The sequence below is a fragment of the Bacillus rossius genome, chromosome 3 (genome assembly GCF_032445375.1).
Source record: "Bacillus rossius redtenbacheri isolate Brsri chromosome 3, Brsri_v3, whole genome shotgun sequence".
In the NCBI taxonomy this organism is placed as follows: Eukaryota; Metazoa; Arthropoda; class Insecta; order Phasmatodea; family Bacillidae; genus Bacillus; species Bacillus rossius.
Window position 1 is genome coordinate 87,333,730 of NC_086332.1, and position 22,603 is coordinate 87,356,332.

Consider the following 22,603-nt stretch of genomic DNA (forward strand, 5'->3'; position numbering starts at 1 on the left):
TGCGGAACGCTCACTATCGATCGCAAAGGGAGGTTGGCTTCGATAGTATCCAAGGAGAAAAAAGTTCGTCTTGCATGTTGGTGCTCCACAGATGTCTCATGGCATAATATTAATTTGACTGAGTAATGATATGTGTTAATTCCACCTTATAAAAATATTGCAAGTTTTGATTTAGTAGCAGAAATTATCGAATTAAATGTAACTCCAAATAAAATGACATGTCTCATTAGACAAAAAAAATCCAAGCCAGAATCAGTTTTTGAATTTGTTGTGTTTTTTTATTTTTGATTTTTTTCTGTAATTTTATGATAACAAAGAAAACTTGTGGCGGTTTTCTCCGTGTACTTCCGATTATTCTTGTCAATATTATGGTGGTTTTCTCCGTGTGCTCCTGATTATTCTTGCCAATATTATGATGGTTTTCTCAGTGTTCTTGCGATCACTCCTGCGGTTTCGGTCAAAGGTCAAGGTCACACCCGTCCAAGATGGCCGCCGTGACGTCGCAATCCAAGATGGCGGACCGTGAGAAATCTGAGAAGCACTAGCAGGAAGGACGAACTTTTTTCTCCTTGGATACTATCGAAGCCAACCTCCCTTTGCGATCGATAGTGAGCGTTCCGCATCCTACATTAATGAAATATATATTATTTACCTGCAAGCAACACGTGGCGCCATCTGTTGACGACAGCCGGAACTACTTGCAACAATTTGCTTTGCATTAGATAACTTAACTCTCGCTGATGAAATATTTCAAAAACTCTATTTAAGAAATGGTTCCAATTGGAGAAAACTATTAGTCACAGAAGCTATCATGGATCGTGGTTTGTTATCTATAGCTGAATCGGAAGGAAGCCGCTGTAGATACTGTGGCAAGGATTTTGTCATGAGAAGGAATGCCAGACGTCATGAGAAGAATGATTGTGCTAGAAACCCACTACGCAACATGTTAAGCTGTAATCGTTGTAGCAGGTTGTTAACACGAAATGACAGCTTAAAAAGACATGGTAGAACATGTAAAGTCAAGACTACTTACGGCATAGAGGACACCGATGGATCCACTAGACTAAAGAAGAGTGATCTGCATTATGACAATAATTTTCCCTGTCCTGAGCGTGATGGTATTAGCTCACCCGATCGTGAGGAAGAACATAAATTGAAGGATGCTAATGGCTTCGGGAAGACTGAAACTAATGGAAGTATCAACACCGTGAAAAGTGAGAATACATTCAAGCCTATATTCAGTAGATCCTCCATTCTTTGTAAAAATGATGGACCCCTAAAAAGGAAGCACGAAGACGATGAAGACACTACGACATCATCGATAGCGAATTCATACGGTAATCTGGATGAAGAGGATGTCTTCTACAGTGATTGTTACAGTGACTCTGAGGCTGTTGACAAAGGCATAGACTGTGATGAAGCACCTAGAGCTGACAAGATCGAAGAATGTGGCGATGTCCTGAGACCGAAACGATGGAAACGTCGTGTTATAATAAATAAATCTGATAATGCTTATTATGATCACTGGGATGATTGTGATATTAAAAGTATTTATAATAAACAAGCAAGTAAGATGGTGGTAGAAGAGATTGATTACACATCATGGAAAGATCCAAACATATTGGTTGACCGGCTAAGACTTCTACATAGCTCGCTTTGTGCAGGAAACTATCCGTGCATCAAAGAAATATCCTTCATACTCAAAGAACTGAGGAAAGCTGGCTACATACAATAATGGCTTCTTTTACTTGTATTTGTGTAATGTTGAGAAGTAATAAAATATTTAAAGTAAAATTTAATGTTTCTTATTCCTTGTATTCTGATTTCCAACAAAGCCTGTGTGTGTTTCCGCTACTGTATGTGTGATCATTACGTTTTCTGTGTGTACTGTGTGTACGTTCCGTTTCCTGTGTGTACTGTGTGTACGTTCAGTTTCCTGTGTGGACTGTGTGTACGTTCCGTTTCCTGTGTGCACTGTGTGTACGTTCCGTTTTCTGTGTGCACTGTGTGTACGTTCCGTTTTCTGTGTGCACTGTGTGTACGTTCCGTTTTCTATGTGTACTGTGTGTACGTTGCGTTTCCTGTGTGTACTGTGTGTACGTTCCGTTTCCTGTGTGTACTGTGTGTACGTTCCGTTTCCTGTGTGTGTACTGTGTGTACGTTTAGTTTCCTGTGTGTACTGTGTGTACGTTCAGTTTCCTGTGTGTACTGTGTGTACGTTCAGTTTCCTGTGTGTACTGTGTGTACGTTCAGTTTCCTGTGTGTACTGTGTGTACGTTCCGTTTCCTGTGTGTACGTTCAGTTTTCCTGTGTGTGTACTGTGTGTACGTTTAGTTTCCTGTGTGTACTGTGTGTACGTTCCGTTTCCTGTTTGTGTACTGTGTGTACGTTCAGTTTCCTGTGTGTACTGTGTGTACGTTCATTTTCCTGTGTGTACTGTGTGTCCGTTCAGTTTCCTGTGTGTACTGTGTGTCCGTTCAGTTTCCTGTGTGTACTGTGTGTCCGTTTAGTTTCCTGTGTGTACTGTGTGTACATTCCGTTTCCTGTGTGTACTGTGTGTACGTTCCGTTTCCTGTGTGTACTGTGTAATCATTCCATTTATTGTGTGTAAATTGCATGTATTGCGCGTACATTGCGTACATTACGTGTTGAAGCTGATGGAGCTGTTGGAGCACTTGCAGCTAATGGTCAATTGAAGCATAGGAGCAAAATGTAGTTGGATCTGATGACGTGAATTGTAGCTCTTGGAGCCGGGCGTATATTGGAGAGATCGATATTTTTTTCGATCAAATGATCCTCTTTTTTAATTTGTAGATTTGACTCTAGTATTATTGTAAATGGTTCTTGATTTGACTAGCGTATTATTCCATACGGTGCATGTATATAAACGAGTCGTAGAAAGCAGGACGCTCAGTTTGTTACTGCCGTCGACGGTGTACGGATCACCTAGTTTGTTTCTTCTGGTGCATAAGTCGCGTAACAGGCCTGTTCTTGAGACTTCGATGGTATCTTTACCGACTTTAACGTCGTACTCGATGGAGGATGTACCATCGACTACGGGAACCATGACGTCGGCGCCGACGATGTTGGAGCAGATCCCGTTGGCATCTCCTCTGACAACACTGGAGGAGACTTCGATATGTGCTGTTCCACCATCAGCTGAAGTTTCATCAGCATTGAATACTTCAATTAATGAAGAGCGTACTTCGCATCAGTGCAAATACTGTGGTGCATCATTTACTATCACCTCAAATGCTCGCAGACATGAAAGAAGCGGTTGTTCTAATAATGTTCAAAGAATACAATTTCAGTGCAATAAGTGCAATAAACTAATTTCACGTCTCGATAGCTTACATCGTCATTATAAAAAATGCTCCGAGACGTATAATGAACATGGTTATTGATTTGACTCATGTGTTGTACCGGCTAATGAGACTATATAAGTGATATGAACTTCAGTCCGTCTCTGGCTGTGGTGATGAACGGATCGGATAGACATTTAAAGTCATGTAAAAGGCTTAGTCCGTACAATAAGAAGACTGTTTGAATCGAGGAATCCAAAAAGGCTTTATTAATTTGTCTGTGTTTTTTTTGTACTTGTAGTAGTGTATTGAATTTATGTAATAAAATTTTTTAAAAGAACTTGCGGTGTTTTTATTTCTCAAACCTGTCGCTTTTGTGGTATTTTTTAAAATTAAAGTTGATTTGTATCGACCAGGGATCGAACCAAGGACCTTATTCGATCTAATCAATCAGTATATATAGATTCCACATTAAGTTAATGAATTTTGAACTTTTTCCCGCATCTCTAGCTAAATAATTACACGATTCCAAGATGGTGACCATAATGACTTATAGGATGATGGTTGATTTGGAAACTATGCTTTATTTAGGACTTTGATGATTATTTATTAAAATTATTATAGTTCACTTAAAATTAATATGTTTTGCATCGTCCAGGGATCGAACCGAGGACAGGAGCGGATCGAATCAATATGTAAATTAATGAGTGATTTATTTAATGAATTTTGGAACTTTTCCCGAATCTCTAGCTTTAAAATTACGGATTTCCAAGATGGTGGTCTTGATGTCTGATAGGATGATGGTCGTAGAGGATTTAGAGTCTCTTTACGAATGTTGAACATGGTTTATTGAAATTATTATTTTTTACATAAAATTAAACATTATTGCATCGATCGGGTATCGAACCGAGGACAGGAATCCATCGAATCAATATGTAAATTAATGAGTGATTTATTTAATGAATATTGGAACGTTTCCCGAATTTCTAGCTAAATAATTACGGATTTTCAAGATGGCGGCCGAATTTCAAGATGGCGAGTGTCATAGTAATAAATGATTACTGTACTCTAGCGGATAAGAACTAAACTAACATGACGTCAGCGCACTCTCGCCGACGATACAATGATGATGGCTTCCAGCATCGAAGACAAGATGGCGGACATGACGTCATACTAGGTGACGATATATATGCTTTGAAAAAAAGTGGTGGGAGTCAGTCTGCTAGCACCCACCACGGGGGAAGGATCGGTCGCCATTTTTAATTTTTTTTTGCACTCGTCGGGTTCGAACCGAGGACTTCGAACTCCGTGTCGTAAATGTTTGTTTTTTTAAATATTTTTTATTAAAAATTTATTAAGTTATTTTTTTATTAATTTGAAATTTTTTTTATTAAAATCGGATAATAAATAAAAAAGTTAAAGATGGCGGCCGTAACGAAAATTGCAACGGTGACGTCATAATCCATGATGACGTCAGAGGCTTATCGTAGGCTGTAGACATGGATGCTTAAGCCTACATATGGACATTTCTAGCCGCTGGGATTTTTAGGGACTAAAAACGGGAAATTTTCCCTCGAAACAAGAATTTTTCTCTCGAAAACGGGAATTTTTGAATTGAGGAATTTTTTGAGATTTTTTGGCGGAATTTTTTTCCACAGAAATGTATATTTTGGCGAATTTTGAGGAATTTTGGGCAATTTTTGCCCAATTTTGGCGAATTTTGAGGGTCAAAGGTCAAGGTCAAACTTGTCCCGTTACGCTGTGTCCCGTTACACTCCTCCACGATGGCCGCCGTGACGTCACAATCCAAGATGGCGGTCGGCTCCTCAGGCTCCTCACCCAGAACCCGTGCGCCCGCAGCCCCTATCCTATACTACTCCGGTAAGATACTGTATTTTGTCTATAATTTAATAAATGATGATAGAGTATTAATAAAATATTGGTGTTGTGTAGAGTCTCTCTCTTCTTCTCGTAGTGGCGGAAGACATCTCGAAGGTAGTGTTAGAATTTATGTATTAAAGCAATCACTCTAGCTGAGGAGGTTAATAACTTATAGTCACATTTTTTTTAAAATACTCTGAATTTAAAACTTTTTTTTAATAAGAGGGACCATTAAATGGTTTGAAATTAAAGCAAACAACGTAAATGGTAAACACATATTTATTTAAATCTTATTACAAACAGCAAGGGATAAGAAAAATCACTGATTTAAAAGAAGTAAATAATGAGTAATAAAATTACATAATATTCACACACTACACATCATAGTGAAAAAGTCAACATAACCTATTTACATAAACCAGAGACCCAATACCTACATATTAAGCATAACTACAAGTTACATAGAGTATAATATACTCTGAAATACATAATGAAGACAAAATTGATATAAATAACACTATACCGTGCTTAATAGTTCCAGAAGTAATGAACGTACATCTACACGAGCAATCTCAACAGTTCTTTCATCACTAGTGGTTTCTGTGGAACATACTTGAGTGGTGTCTTCACTGATCGGACCTAGATGACTGAGATCTCGGGTTCGACTCTTGCGAGATGTAGGAAGGCGCAGCTGACGCCGGCATTTAGGCTGGACTGCTACTGATGTGGTAGGTGCTGGCGATGTGGGACTCATCTGGGTACAGCTAGATGATGTCTGGACTGAAGAAGTCTGACCACATGCAGATGCTGGCGTTGCAGGGAGAACTGTATCGTCTCTCATCATATTCACACTACAATGTCCATAGCCCAGACATTTGATAACTTCTAGAGGCGTATCTTGAGGTCCTGGGTTTAAAACCTGTTTCACGTGAAACACAGCGTCACAACTCTCCGAAAAATGTTTTAAAACACCGTCTATCCACTCACTATAATCAACAGTGCCTAGCCCAGGTCTTACACTGGATTATATCCTGTTCGGTTGAAAGTTAGACATCTTGGTTAACTACTTCTGCTGTAGGTCCTTACACCACCACAGTTTCAGTTCGACTGCCATCGCACGAGTCGAGGATCGTATCTAAAAATATATGTATCACTTGGATAAATATGTCTGTTATGCAATTCCATAGAGTATAGCATTTATCAGAACAGTCTACAGTTAAAATTATGTTCAGTTGTATGTTATACTCTATGAGATGTTAATTGACAATTCACCCACGTTCATACAGTTAGACGTTAGATTCGCTCCTAGCAAGAGATGCGATGTCCGTGCTGGTCTCCCCACAATTGATGGAGGTGATGGCCTCTCTGTAATTGATGTAGGAGGTGATTGACGAGATGCAGTTGGCAGTAGTTCGACAGCATAGTTACTAACGATGGTTGGTGGTAACATTGGTAACATTGGTTCACGAGCAGGATGATTTGAGGTTACGTCTCCAAAAACATGACGTGATGACTCTATTGGTGATCGATCACGCGCTTTGCTGGCGGCCTCCAACATTTCAACACGGTGATCAACCATCCAAGCCCTAAGCATGCTCGCATTGTGTCTTGAGATCGAACCTGGACATGTATTATTGTTATTATTATTGCACGTGTACAATTTATTTAATTATTTCAATGATGGACACTTATATTCTGCTTGTACATCTAATATTAGCGCATGTTGCTTACAATAGTTAGTTAGCCACCGTTTCTGCTCTATTCCTACAACCAATACAGGTCCGCTCAGATGACTTGCCAATATGTTGGGTATTGAAGCATAAGGAAAGAGTCCGTGTTCCCACTGTAAACCATGAAAATTTCTAGTGAGCCAGGCATTTGTTTTTTGATGCTTCCTGGTGAGATATCGCCATTCAAATGGAGGTTGAAAGTTACATGTTATTACATTTCCTTCTTCATCTGCAATGCTAAGTTCCTTGATAATAAATCCATACTGACTAGAGAAGCCTTGGAGGTTTACACATTTCATCATGGAGGTCGAGACGAGACTAAGCCGGTAATGTACTGTCATGTCTTAGATAATGGACTACACAATCTACCTTGTTGCAGGATGTCTCGATTATGTCCGGAGCCTCCTCGTCACAATCACTGGTCCAGTGATGACCGAATTGGCAGACCTCTAGTTGAAGTAACGATCCTCGGTGACGTAGTGCACACGGCGTAGTCATGGCATTACTTCCGCGTACTTTCAGTTGGATCGAACAGCATTTGCTTGAATTTGTAGCAGCAGCTCTATACCCACACGACTATTTGTTGACTGCTGTGTCTAGGGTGTTGACCTCAATTTATATCGCTAGGACCACCCTCCAGTCCAGTCACGTGTACCGTTGCTTCCGTTGTTGTCCCCTGCCTTGCTGGCGGCCTCCAACATTCGAACGAGGTGATCAACCATCCAAGCCTTAAGCATGCTCGCATTGTGTCTTGAGATCGGACCTGGACATCCAAGTTACATAGAGTATAATATACTCTGAAATACATAATAAAGAGAAAATTGATATAAATAACATTATACTTTGCTTAATAGTTCCAGAAGTAATGAACGCACTGCTTGACCAGTGACAGGTGTAACTAAATATTAAATATATTTTATTTTCCATTACCTTTCGTGGAATTTATTAATCATTCACTCTACGAAAAACAACTCAAGACAATATACCTGACCAACGGATTAAATACAGTACCGCTATGCCTTACATGAAAGTCTAATTATTCTATAATCTGAATAACCTATAAATCGTTCATGTACAAAGCCACACATACAGGCCATTGTCTATGGACCATGAGACCGAGTCATGACAATATCAGATGTATAGGCTAGTCATTTCAGGACCGCAGGACCTTCTTCGTCTTTAGATAATTACAGTCATTTAGACCATCATGAAATTTTATACATACTAAAGGACCAAGCGACCTTGAAAAATATTTTAGTAACACCAAGGGTTTTTGAACTAGTAAATATTCAGTCACTACATATTTTACTACGCGCAATCAACATAAAGGAAGCACCATCAACGAAAAGGCAGCACATTTGTAAACACCATCAACAAAAAGGAAGCACATTTTGGAAGCACCATCAACGTAAAGGCAGCACATTTTGGAAGCACAATCAATTAAGAGAGCACATTTTGGAAGCACAATAAAAAAAGGCAGCACATTTTGGAAGCACCATCAAAAAGGCAGCACATTTTGGAAGCACAATCAATAAAGGCAGCACATTTGGAAGCACCATCAACAAAAAGGAAGCACATTTTGGAAGCACCATCAAAAAGGCAGCACATTTTGGAAGAACAATCAAAAAAGGCAGCACATTTGGAAGCACCATCAACAAAAGAAGGAAGCACATTTTGGAAGCACCATCAAAAAGGCAGCACATTTGGTAACACAAGTTACGTCTTAGTTAGAAATCAGAATGCAAGAAATAAAAACATTAAATTTTTATTTTTAATAGTTAATTTATTTCTTAACATTATACAAATATAAGTAAAATAAGCCATTATTGTATGTAGCCAGCTTTCCTCAGTTCTTCGAGTATGAAGGATATTTCTTTTATGCACGAATAGTTTCCTGCACAAAGCGAGCCATGTAGAAGTCTTAGCCAGTCAACCAATAAGTTTGGATCTTTCCACGATGTGTAATAAATCTCTTCTACCACCATCTCACTTGCTTGTTTATTATAAATACTTTTAATATCACAATCGTCCCAGTGATCATAATAAGCGTTATCAGATTTATTTATTATAACACGTCGTTTCCATCGTTTCGGTCTCAGGACACCGTTACATTCTTCGATCTTGTCAGCTTTAGGTGCTTCATCACAGTCTATGCTTTTGTCAACAGCCTCAGAGTCACTGTAACAATCACTGTAGAAGACATCCTCTTCACCCAGATTACCATATGAATTCGATATCGATGATGTCGAAGTGCCATTATCGTCTTCATGCTTCCTTTTTAGGAGTCCATCATTTTTACAAAGTAAGAAAGATCTACTTGAATTCGGCTGGAATGTATTCTCACTTTTCACGTTAAGGATTCTTCCATTGTCTTCATTCTTCCATAAATCATCATCGTCCTTCAATTTAAGTTCTTCGTCGAGATCGGAAGAGCCACGAACATAATCTCTCTCAAGACAAGGAAAATTATTGTCGTAATGCAGATCACTATTCCTTAGTCTAGTAGATCCATCGTTGTCCTCTGGCTTGTACGCAGGCTTAACGTTACAAGTTCTGTCATGTCTTTTTAAGCTCTCTCTCCGCGTAAACGACTTGCTACATCGAACGCAACTTATCATATTGCGTAGTGGATTTTTAACACAGTCATTCTTCTGGTGTTGTCTTCCATTCTTTCTCAAGATAAATTCTTTGCTGCAAAACTTACACCTGTGTCATTTCGATACAGCGACAGACACCGAATCAGGATTCATTTTAGTTACTGTGACTAATGTTAGATACAAACAGACAGTTTTCCAATTGGATCCATTACTTAAATATAATTTTTTAAATATTTCTTAAGCGAGAGTTAAGTTATCTCAATCAAAGGTACTTGTTTTAAGTAGTTCTGCTTTTCAACAACAGATGACACCACGTACTGCTTGCAGGTAAATATTATTTCTTTCTTTCATGCGGGATGCAGGATTCTCACTAACGATCGCAATAGAGGGATGGCATCGCTAGACTTCAAGGAGAAGGTAGTTGTTCTTCCAGTTAGTGTTTCTCAGATTTCTCTGTTTCTCAGATTTCTCAGGGTATATTATTATTTGACTGAATAATGATTTTTTTTAAATTCCACCTAATAAAAATAAAATAGAAGCACTCAGAGAAAACCATCAGGGAGGATGTCGTTTATAAACATCATAAATTACCAATTTTTTTTAAAAAAAGTCCAAAGCAGAACTACTTAAAACAAGTACCTTTGCATGAGATAACTTAACTCTCGCTTAAGAAATATTTAAAAAATTATATTTAAGTAATGGTTCCAATTGGAAAACTGTCTGTTTGTATCTAACATTAGTCACAGTAACTAAAATGAATCCTGATTCGGTGTCTGTCGCTGTATCGAAAGGACACAGGTGTAAGTTTTGCAGAAAAGAATTTATCTTGAGAAAGAATGGAACACAACACCAGAAGAATGACTGTTTTAAAAATCCACTACGCAATATGATAAGTTGCGTTCGATATAGCAAGTCGTTTACACGGAGAGAGAGCTTAAAAAGACATGACAGAACTTTTAACGTTAAGCCTGCGTACAAGCCAGAGGACAACGATGGATCTACTAGACTAAGGAATAGTGATCTGCATTACGACAATAATTTTCCTTGTCTTGAGAGAGATTATGTTCGTGGCTCTTCCGATCTCGACGAAGAACTTAAATTGAAGGACGATGATGATTTATGGAAGAATGAAGACAATGGAAGAATCCTTAACGTCAAAAGTGAGAATACATTCCAGCCGAATTCAAGTAGATCTTTCTTACTTTGTAAAAATGATGGACTCCTAAAAAGGAAGCATGAAGACGATAATGGCACTTCGACATCATCGATATCGAATTCATATGGTAATCTGGGTGAAGAGGATGTCTTCTACAGTGATTGTTACAGTGACTCTGAGGCTGTTGACAAAAGCATAGACTGTGATGAAGCACCTAAAGCTGACAAGATCGAAGAATGTAACGGTGTCCTGAGACCGAAACGATGGAAACGACGTGTTATAATAAATAAATCTGATAACGCTTATTATGATCACTGGGACGATTGTGATATTAAAATTATTTATAATAAACAAGCAAGTGAGATGGTGGTAGAAGAGATTTATTACACATCGTGGAAAGATCCAAACTTATTGGTTGACTGGCTAAGACTTCTACATGGCTCGCTTTGTGCAGGAAACTATTCGCGCATAAAAGAAATATCCTTCATACTCGAAGAACTGAGGAAAGCTGGCTACATACAATAATGGCTTATTTTACTTATATTTGTATAATGTTAAGAAATAAATTAACTATTAAAAATAAAAATTTAATGTTTTTATTTCTTGCATTCTGATTTCTAACTAAGACATAACTTGTGTTACCAAATGTGCTGCCTTTTTGATGGTGCTTCCAAAATGTGCTTCCTTCTTTTGTTGATGGTGCTTCCAAATGTGCTGCCTTTTTTGATTGTTCTTCCAAAATGTGCTGCCTTTTTGATGGTGCTTCCAAAATGTGCTTCCTTTTTGTTGATGGTGCTTCCAAATGTGCTGCCTTTATTGATTGTGCTTCCAAAATGTGCTGCCTTTTTGATGGTGCTTCCAAAATGTGCTGCCTTTTTTTATTGTGCTTCCAAAATGTGCTCTCTTTATTGATTGTGTTTCCAAAATGTGCTGCCTTTACGTTGATGGTGCTTCCAAAATGTGCTTCCTTTTTGTTGATGGTGTTTACAAATGTGCTGCCTTTTCGTTGATGGTGCTTCCTTTTTGTTGATTGCGCGTAGTAAAATATGTAGTGACTGAATATTTACTAGTTCAAAAACCCTTGGTGTTACTAAAATATTTTTCAAGGTCGCTTGGTCCTTTAGTATGTATAAAATTTCATGATGGTCTAAATGACTGTAATTATCTAAAGACGAAGAAGGTCCTGCGGTCCTGAAATGACTAGCCTATACATCTGATATTGTCATGACTCGGTCTCATGGTCCATAGACAATGGCCTGTATGTGTGGCTTTGTACATGAACGATTTATAGGTTATTCAGATTATAGAATAATTAGACTTTCATGTAAGGCATAGCGGTACTGTATTTAATCCGTTGGTCAGGTATATTGTCTTGAGTTGTTTTTCGTAGAGTGAATGATTAATAAATTCCACGGAAGGTAATGGAAAATAAAATATATTTAATATTTAGTTACACCTGTCACTGGTCAAGCAGTGCGTTCATTACTTCTGGAACTATTAAGCAAAGTATAATGTTATTTATATCAATTTTCTCTTTATTATGTATTTCAGAGTATATTATACTCTATGTAACTTGGATGTCCAGGCCCGATCTCAAGACACAATGCGAGCATGCTTAGGGCTTGGATGGTTGATCACCTCGTTCGAATGTTGGAGGCCGCCAGCAAGGCAGGGGGACAACAACGGAAGCAACGGTACACGTGACTGGACTGGAGGGTGGTCCTAGCTATATAAATTGAGGTCAACACCCTAGACACAGCAGTCAACAAATAGTCGTGTGGGTATAGAGCTGCTGCTACAAATTCAAGCAAATGCTGTTCGATCCAACTGAAAGTACGCGGAAGTAATGCCATGACTACGCCGTGTGCACTACGTCACCGAGGATCGTTACTTCAACTAGAGGTCTGCCAATTCGGTCATCACTGGACCAGTGATTGTGACGAGGAGGCTCCGGACATAATCGAGACATCCTGCAACAAGGTAGATTGTGTCGTCCATTATCTAAGACATGACAGTACATTACCGGCTTAGTCTCGTCTCAACCTCCATGACGAAATATGTAAACCTCCAAGGCTTCTCCAGTCAGTATGGATTTATTATCAAGGAACTTAGCATTGCAGATGAAGAAGGAAATGTAATAACATGTAACTTTCAACCTCCATTTGAATGGCGATATCTCACCAGGAAGCATCAAAAAACAAATGCCTGGCTCACTAGAAATTTTCATGGTTTACAGTGGGAACACGGACTCTTTCCTTATGCTTCAATACCCAACATATTGGCAAGTCATCTGAGCGGACCTGTATTGGTTGTAGGAATAGAGCAGAAACGGTGGCTAACTAACTATTGTAAGCAACATGCGCTAATATTAGATGTACAAGCAGAATATAAGTGTCCATCATTGAAAGAATTAAATAAATTGTACACGTGCAATAATAATAACAATAATACATGTCCAGGTTCGATCTCAAGACACAATGCGAGCATGCTTAGGGCTTGGATGGTTGATCACCGTGTTGGAATGTTGGAGGCCGCCAGCAAAGCGCGTGATCGATCACCAATAAAGTCATCACGTCAAGTTTTTGGAGACGTAACCTCAAATCATCCTGCTCGTGAACCAATGTTACCAATGTTACCACCAACCATCGTTAGTAACGATGCTGTCGAACTACTGCCAATTGCATCTCGTCAATCACCTCCTACATCAATTACAGAGAGGCCATCACCTCCATCAATTGTGGGGAGACCAGCACGGACATCGCATCTCATGCTAGGAGCGAATCTAACGTCTAACTGCATGAACGAGGGTGAATTGTCAATTAACATCTCATAGAGTATAACATACAAATAAAAATAATTTTAACAATAGACTGTTCTGATAATAGCTCTACTCTATGGAATTGCATAACAGACATATTTATCTAAGTGATACATATATTTTTAGATACGATCCTCGACTCGTGCGATGGCAGTCGAGCTGAAACTGTGGTGGTGTAAGGACCTACAGCAGAAGTAGTTAACCAAGATGTCTAACTTTCAACCGAACAGGATATACTCCAGTGTAAGACCTGGGCTAGGCACTGTTGATTATAGTGAGTGGATAGACGGTGTTTTAAAACATTTTTCGGAGAGTTGTGACGCTGTGTTTCACGTGAAACAGGTTTTAAACCCAGGACCTCAAGATACGCCTCTAGAAGTTATCAAATGTCTGGGCTATGGACATTGTAGTGTGAATATGATGAGAGACGATACAGTTCTCCCTGCAACGCCTGAAGAGGTTTTCGCACATGCATTCAACCTACCAGCTATTCAGTCACCGCCAGCATCTGCATGTGGCCAGACTTCGCCAGTACAGACATCAACTGCCTGTACCCAGATGGGTGCTACATCGCCAGCACCTACTACATCAGTAGCAGTCCAGCCTAAACGCCGGCGTCAGCTTCGCCTTCCTACATCTCGCAAGAGTCGAACCCGAGATCTCAGTCATCTAGGTCCGATCAGCGAAGACACCACTTAAGTATGTTCCACAGAAAACACTAGTGATGAAAGAACTGTTGAAATTGCCCCTGTAGCTGTACGTTCATTACTTCTGGAACTATTGAGCAAAGTATAATGTTATTTATATCAATTTTGTCTTCATTATGTATTTCAGAGTATATTATACTCTATGTAACTTGTAGTTATGCTTAATATGTAGGTATTGGGTCTCTGGTTTATGTAAATAGGTTATGTTGACTTTTTCACTATGATGTGTAGTGTGTGAATATTATGTAATTTTATTACTCATTATTTACTTCTTTTAAATCAGTGATTTTTCTTATCCCTTGCTGTTTGTAATAAGATTTAAATAAATATGTGTTTACCATTTACGTTGTTTGCTTTAATTTCAAACCATTTAATGGTCCCTCTTATTAAAAAAAAGTTTTAAATTCAGAGTATTTTAAAAAAAATGTGACTATAAGTTATTAACCTCCTCAGCTAGAGTGATTGCTTTAATACATAAATTCTAACACTACCTTCGAGATGTCTTCCGCCACTACGAGAAGAAGAGAGAGACTCTACACAACACCAATATTTTATTAATACTCTATCATCATTTATTAAATTATAGACAAAATACAGTATCTTACCGGACTTTTTTTATTGTAATAATGTTGGGAAATTTGTTTCAGCGATGGTTAATTTATTTTTGTATGTTGGCATTCTTGATGGTTATCAAATGTTTGCATGTGGGTGTAATATATATGTCCTTTTGGAGTAGGTACGGTCAGTTTGTTTGTAGAGGTTATAGAGGTAGGATGTGTACGAGTATATTAATTAGGACTCGTCAGATACCCGGGTGGCTGTGATGGCAACGGAGAACTTGGTGAATACAGGCTACCGACTTGTCTCGTCTTGTCCCCCGACTTGTCTCGACTGTCTAGACTTGTCTCGACTCGTTCCCGACCTGTCTCGACTGACTACATAACACTTGGCGCCATCCGGCAGTAAATTTAAGAATTTAAGATGGCGACGGTGGCGCGCTCCGGCGGTAACTTTAAGAATTAAAGATGGCGACGGTGGCACACACTGGTAGCAACACTAGGAACTAAAGATGGCGATGGTGGCATCATCTGGTATCGATTATATGAACTAAAATATGGCGACGGTGGCGCCATCTACCAGCCAACTGGAGAACCAAGATGGCGGCGCCTCTGGCAACTAATTTTGAATTTGGCGCGCGATACTAGCGACATCTACCAGCCAACTGGAGAACCAAGATGGCGGCGCCTCTGGCAACTAATTTTGAATTTGGCGCGCAATACTAGCGACATCTACCAGCCAACTTGAGAACCAAGATGGCTGCGCCTCTGGCAACTAATTTTGAATTTGGCGCGCGATACTAGCGACATCTACCAGCCAACTTTAGAACCAAGATGGCGGTGCCCCTGACAACTAATTTTTGAACTTGGCGCGCGATACTAGCGACATCTACCAGCCAGCCTCTGGCAACTATATTTGAATTTTGCGCCATCTGGTAGTCTGTGCTGGAATTAAAGATGGCGGCTGTATAATAATTTTAATTTCAAATGTGGTGCCTTAGGTATGCATTAAGGAAGGCAAAAACACCCTCCCCACCATTTATCATAAACTTGCCGTCAGTACGTAGCATATATAGTTTATTTATTCCACTATATCCCAACTGGTCTCGTGATCTAGTGGTCAAGGCGTCCGCCTCGTAACCACGACATCCTGGACGTTTTCACGTCCCATGGATCGAATCCCAGCCTCGGCACTGAAAATATTTTAGTTAAAGAAAAAATAAAATAATCCCTGCTGCTATCTGGTGGCGACCAACAGAACTATATGACATCACAAGATGGCTGCCTCCATCAGACGAAAACAAGATAGCGGCCACCAGCAGACGAAACAAGATGGCGGCTGATGATTACATCGAATTTCGAAAAGTTGAAGTTCGAAAAAAAAATTCGAATCCAAGATGGCGGCCGTGACGAAAAGTGCAACGGTGACGTCACGATTCGAAGTTGGTGGAAATTTCTAGAAATAGAAAATGGCGGATGGATTAGCATAGATTGGCATACGAATTAGCATAGATTGGCATACGAATTAGCATAGATTGGTATACAGATTAGCATAGATAGGCATACGAATTAGCATAGATTGGCATGGATTAGCATAGATTAGCATACCGATTAGCATGGATTAGCATACGGATTAGATGACGTCATCCAAGATGGCCGCCGGATCCTGGATCCTGCGCCTGTCCCAGAATCGGCTATTTCCATCTCATGCCGGATACGTCACAAAATTTAATTGGTTGAAATTAAGAGTAATATTTAAATTGTGAACCGACTTCGCACAGGTCGTGTGCACATTCGTGAGAATGGCCTGCTATGCGCTCGCTTGTGTTTTTTAATTGCGAACCCAGCCTAAGACTGAGCCTTAAGGTACCTCATCTACCTGGGTACACATTCCGTGTGCAGAGCTACAGAACAAACCACGCGATTTTAAAACCACTCAAGATATCCTAGAGGCCACGGTTTAATAAAGCATTTAAGAACGCGCCGAAGGCGGATAAGTTTATCTGTTTTCGTATTTCGTTTTAAAACTGCATTTTTAGGAGAGTGAAAAGGGCTTGAAAGCACCCAAGGGCCGTTACCTTCATTTCTCCATCATATGATGTTAGGATAACCGCTAAAAAAATTTAATAGTTGCCCTATGCACGACGAGAAGACTGCGCGCCAGTTCAGAGCTGTGCTAGAAGCACCAGCTTGCATCGCGCTTATCATCCTTATCATCACAAACATAGATACACCCCTGACGAGGCGGGCCCCTTAAAGGTTAATACTTAGCAAAGTTAGACATGCATGTATATAATATATGATCGTGTGGCTTAACTACGAAATCTAGGAGGCCTAGTGTAACTACAACACATCCGCCCCCGTTGAACAATCAGTGGCTTCCTCCTAGAGGTTAAACAGCCGGAGCAAGAGGAAAGAGAATAAACCTAGGGAAAGAGTATGTAATTGTTGTAGTGGTCAATACGAGGAGGAACGTCAGTCTAACAGTTGTAGTGGTGATAGTGAGAACAGAATAAATAAGAGAAGGAAGAAACGGCAATGAAATAGTTGTAGTGGTGATAGCGATAACAGAATGAATGAGAAAAGGAAGAAACGTCAGTGTAAGAGTTGTAGTGGTAGTAGCGATGACAGAATAAATGAGAGAAGGAAGTAACATCAGTGTAACAGTAGTTGTGGTGATAGCGAGGACAGAATGAATGAGAGAATGAAGGAACGGCAGTGTAACAGTATTAGTGGTGATAGCGAGAACAGAATAAATAAGATAAGGAAGTAACGGCAATGAAATAGCTGTAGTGGTGATAGCGAGGGCAGCATGAATGAGAGAATGAAGGAACGGCAGTGTAACAGTTGTAGTGGTGATGGCGAGAACAGAATGAATGAGAGAAAGAATGAACGGCAGTGTAACAGTAGTAGTGGTGATAGCGAGAACAGAATAAATAAGAGAAGGAAGTTACGGCAATGAAATAGTTGTAGTGGTGATAGCGATAACAGAATGAATGAGAGAAGGAAGAAACATCAGTGTAAGAGTTGTAGTGGTAGTAGCGATGACAGAATGAATGAGAGAAGGAAGGAACGGCAGTATAACAGTTGTAGTGGTGATGGGGAGGACAGAATGAATGAGAGAAGGAAGTAACGGCAGTGTAACAGTTGTAGTGGTGATGGCGAGAACAGAATGAATGAGAGAATGAAGTAACGGCAGTATAATAGTTGTAGTGGTGATGGCGAGGACAGAATGAATGAGAGAAGGAAGTAACGGCAGTGTAACAGTAGTAGTGGTGATAGAGAGGACAGAATAAATGAGAGAAGGAAGTAACGGCAATGTAACAGTTGTAGTGGTGATGGCGATGACAGAATGAATGAGAGAAGGAAGTAACTTCAGTGTAACAGTTGTAGTGGTAGTAGCGATGACAGAATGAATGAGACAAGGAAGTAATGGCAGTGTAACAGTTGTAGTGGTGATAGCGAGGACAGAATGAATGAGAGAAGGAAGTAACAGCAGTGTAACAGTTGTAGTGGTGATGGCGAGGACAGAATTAATGAGAGAAGGATGTAACGGCAGTATAACAGTTGTAGTGGTGATGGCGAGGACAGAATGAATGAGAGAAGGAAGTAACTTCAGTGTAACAGTTGTAGTGGTAGTAGCGATGACAGAATGAATGAGAAAACGTAGTAATGGCAGTGTAACAGTTGTAGTGGTGATGGCGAGGACAGAATGAATGAGAGAAGGAAGGAATGGCAGTGAAACAGTAGTAGTGGTGATAGCGAGGACATAATGAATAAGAGAAGGAAGTAACGGCCGTGTAACAGTTGTAGCGGTGATGGCGAGGACAGAATGAATGAGAGAAGGAAGTAACGTCAGTGTAACAGTTCTAGTGGTGATAGCGAGGACAGAATGAATGAGAGAATGAAGGAACGGCAGTATAACAGTTGTAGCGGTGATGGCGAGTACAGAATGAATGAGAGAAGGAAGTAACGGCTGTGTAACAGTGGTAGCAGTGATGGCGAGGACAGAATGAATAAGAGAATGAAGGAACGGCAGTATAACAGTTGTAGGGGTGATAGGGAGGACAGAATGAATGAGAGATGGAAGTAACGGCAGTGTAACAGTTGTAGTGGTGATGGCGAGAACAGAATGAATGAGAGAAGGAAGTAACAGCAGTGTAACAGTTGTAGTGGTGATGGCGAGGAAAGAATGAATGAAAGAAGTAAGGAACGGCAGTGTAACAGTAGTAGTGGTGATAGCGAGAACAGAATAAATAAGAGAAGGAAGTAACGGGAATGAAATAGTTGTAGTGGTGATAGCAAGAACAGAATGAATGAGAGAAGGAAGAAACGTCAGTGTAAGAGTTGTAGTGGTAGTAGCGATGACAGAATGAACGAGAGAAGGAAGTAACGTCAGTGAAACAGTAGTTGTGGTGATAGCGTGGACAGAATGAATGAGAGAATGAAGGAATGGCAGTATAACAGTTGTAGTGGTGATGGGGAGGACAAAATGAATGAGAGAAGGAAGTAACGGCAGTGTAACAGTTGTAGTGGTGATGGCGAGAACAGAATGAATGAGAGAAAGAATGAACGGCAGTGTAACAGTAGTAGTGGTGATAGCGAGAACAGAATAAATAAGAGAAGGAAGTTACGGCAATGAAATAGTTGTAGTGGTGATAGCGAGAACAGAATGAATGAGAGAAGGAAGAAACGTCAGTGTAAGAGTTGTAGTGGTAGTAGCGATGACAGAATGAACGAGAGAAGGAAGTAACGTCAGTGAAACAGTAGTTGTGGTGATAGCGTGGACAGAATGAATGAGAGAATGAAGGAACGGCAGTATAACAGTTGTAGTGGTGATGGGGAGGACAAAATGAATGAGAGAAGGAAGTAACGGCAGTGTAACAGTTGTAGTGGTGATGGCGAGAACAGAATGAATGAGAGAAAGAATGAACGGCAGTGTAACAGTAGTAGTGGTAATAGCGAGAACAGAATAAATAAGAGAAGGAAGTTACGGCAATGAAATAGTTGTAGTGGTGATAGCGATAACAGAATGAATGAGAGAAGGAAGAAACATCAGTGTAAGAGTTGTAGTGGTAGTAGCGATGACAGAATGAATGAGAGAAGGAAGGAACGGCAGTATAACAGTTGTAGTGGTGATGGGGAGGACAGAATGAATGAGAGAAGGAAGTAACGGCAGTGTAACAGTTGTAGTGGTGATGGCGAGAACAGAATGAATGAGAGAATGAAGTAACGGCAGTATAATAGTTGTAGTGGTGATGGCGAGGACAGAATGAATGAGAGAAGGAAGTAACGGCAGTGTAACAGTAGTAGTGGTGATAGAGAGGACAGAATAAATGAGAGAAGGAAGTAACGGCAATGTAACAGTTGTAGTGGTGATGGCGATGACAGAATGAATGAGAGAAGGAAGTAACTTCAGTGTAACAGTTGTAGTGGTAGTAGCGATGACAGAATGAATGAGACAAGGAAGTAATGGCAGTGTAACAGTTGTAGTGGTGATAGCGAGGACAGAATGAATGAGAGAAGGAAGTAACAGCAGTGTAACAGTTGTAGTGGTGATGGCGAGGACAGAATTAATGAGAGAAGGATGTAACGGCAGTATAACAGTTGTAGTGGTGATGGCGAGGACAGAATGAATGAGAGAAGGAAGTAACTTCAGTGTAACAGTTGTAGTGGTAGTAGCGATGACAGAATGAATGAGAAAACGTAGTAATGGCAGTGTAACAGTTGTAGTGGTGATGGCGAGGACAGAATGAATGAGAGAAGGAAGGAATGGCAGTGAAACAGTAGTAGTGGTGATAGCGAGGACATAATGAATAAGAGAAGGAAGTAACGGCCGTGTAACAGTTGTAGCGGTGATGGCGAGGACAGAATGAATGAGAGAAGGAAGTAACGTCAGTGTAACAGTTCTAGTGGTGATAGCGTGGACAGAATGAATGAGAGAATGAAGGAACGGCAGTATAACAGTTGTAGTGGTGATGGGGAGGACAAAATGAATGAGAGAAGGAAGTAACGGCAGTGTAACAGTTGTAGTGGTGATGGCGAGAACAGAATGAATGAGAGAAAGAATGAACGGCAGTGTAACAGTAGTAGTGGTGATAGCGAGAACAGAATAAATAAGAGAAGGAAGTTACGGCAATGAAATAGTTGTAGTGGTGATAGCGATAACAGAATGAATGAGAGAAGGAAGAAACATCAGTGTAAGAGTTGTAGTGGTAGTAGCGATGACAGAATGAATGAGAGAAGGAAGGAACGGCAGTATAACAGTTGTAGTGGTGATGGGGAGGACAGAATGAATGAGAGAAGGAAGTAACGGCAGTGTAACAGTTGTAGTGGTGATGGCGAGAACAGAATGAATGAGAGAATGAAGTAACGGCAGTATAATAGTTGTAGTGGTGATGGCGAGGACAGAATGAATGAGAGAAGGAAGTAACGGCAGTGTAACAGTAGTAGTGGTGATAGAGAGGACAGAATAAATGAGAGAAGGAAGTAACGGCAATGTAACAGTTGTAGTGGTGATGGCGATGACAGAATGAATGAGAGAAGGAAGTAACTTCAGTGTAACAGTTGTAGTGGTAGTAGCGATGACAGAATGAATGAGACAAGGAAGTAATGGCAGTGTAACAGTTGTAGTGGTGATAGCGAGGACAGAATGAATGAGAGAAGGAAGTAACAGCAGTGTAACAGTTGTAGTGGTGATGGCGAGGACAGAATTAATGAGAGAAGGATGTAACGGCAGTATAACAGTTGTAGTGGTGATGGCGAGGACAGAATGAATGAGAGAAGGAAGTAACTTCAGTGTAACAGTTGTAGTGGTAGTAGCGATGACAGAATGAATGAGAAAACGTAGTAATGGCAGTGTAACAGTTGTAGTGGTGATGGCGAGGACAGAATGAATGAGAGAAGGAAGGAATGGCAGTGAAACAGTAGTAGTGGTGATAGCGAGGACATAATGAATAAGAGAAGGAAGTAACGGCCGTGTAACAGTTGTAGCGGTGATGGCGAGGACAGAATGAATGAGAGAAGGAAGTAACGTCAGTGTAACAGTTCTAGTGGTGATAGCGAGGACAGAATGAATGAGAGTAGGAAGTAACGGCAGTGTAACAGTTGTAGTGGTGAGGGCGAGGACAGAATGAATGAGAGAAGGAAGTAACGGCAGTGTAACAGTTGTAGTGGTAGTAGTGAGGACAGAATGAATGAGAGTAGGAAGTAACGGCAGTGTAACAGTTGTAGTGGTGATGGCGAGGACAGAATGAATGAGAGAAGGAAGTAACGGCAGGAGATGTGGGACCGATGTGGCGCAGGTGAACATGGTGACCCCGGGCCAGGCGAGCCCCATGAAGGCGACGCCAGACCAGGTGGCCATGGCCACGGCGACGGCGCTACGCAGGACGCTGCCCCCGGCGCTGGCGGGGGTGGCCTTCTTGTCGGGCGGCCAGAGCGAGGAGGATGCTACGGTGCACCTGAACGCCATCAACAAGTGCCCCGGCCGCTCGCCGTGGCCGCTCACCTTCAGCTACGGCCGCGCGCTGCAGGCGTCCGTGCTGCGCGCGTGGGGGGGCCGCGACGAGAACAAGATGCAGGCCCAGATGGAGCTGATAACGAGGGCCGCGGCCAACAGCCAGGCGGCGCGCGGCCTGTACACTCCTGGTGCCGTGGCGGGCGGCGCAGCAGGCCAGGGGCTGTACGTGGCCAACCACCAGTACTGAGCTCCGCCCTCATGCCAGCACCCGCGTCTCCCTGCACCCTCGTCGTGTGAACCTCCTCAACCTCACTTGTTCACTTAATTAAATACATTCCGGTGAAATTATTGATTTATCTTTATTTTTACTGGCCTACCGTACAATGATCCACA

The 22,603-nt window shown here is 40.8% G+C and overlaps 2 protein-coding genes across 2 annotated transcripts in view; one reads left to right on the plus strand and one right to left on the minus strand.

Annotated features, from left to right (window-relative positions):
* LOC134531010 (fructose-bisphosphate aldolase-like) overlaps positions 1–22,555 on the plus strand; it is a 34,024-nt gene extending 11,469 nt beyond the window's left edge. The window contains exon 3 of the mRNA XM_063366447.1: positions 22,053–22,555. Coding sequence (XP_063222517.1) covers positions 22,053–22,457 — 405 coding nt within the window. The 3' untranslated portion in view covers positions 22,458–22,555. The remainder of the gene's footprint in view (positions 1–22,052) is intronic.
* LOC134531337 (protein tincar) overlaps positions 1–22,603 on the minus strand; it is a 300,099-nt gene that overhangs the window by 74,351 nt on the left and 203,145 nt on the right. The gene's annotated exons all lie outside the window — the stretch shown is intronic.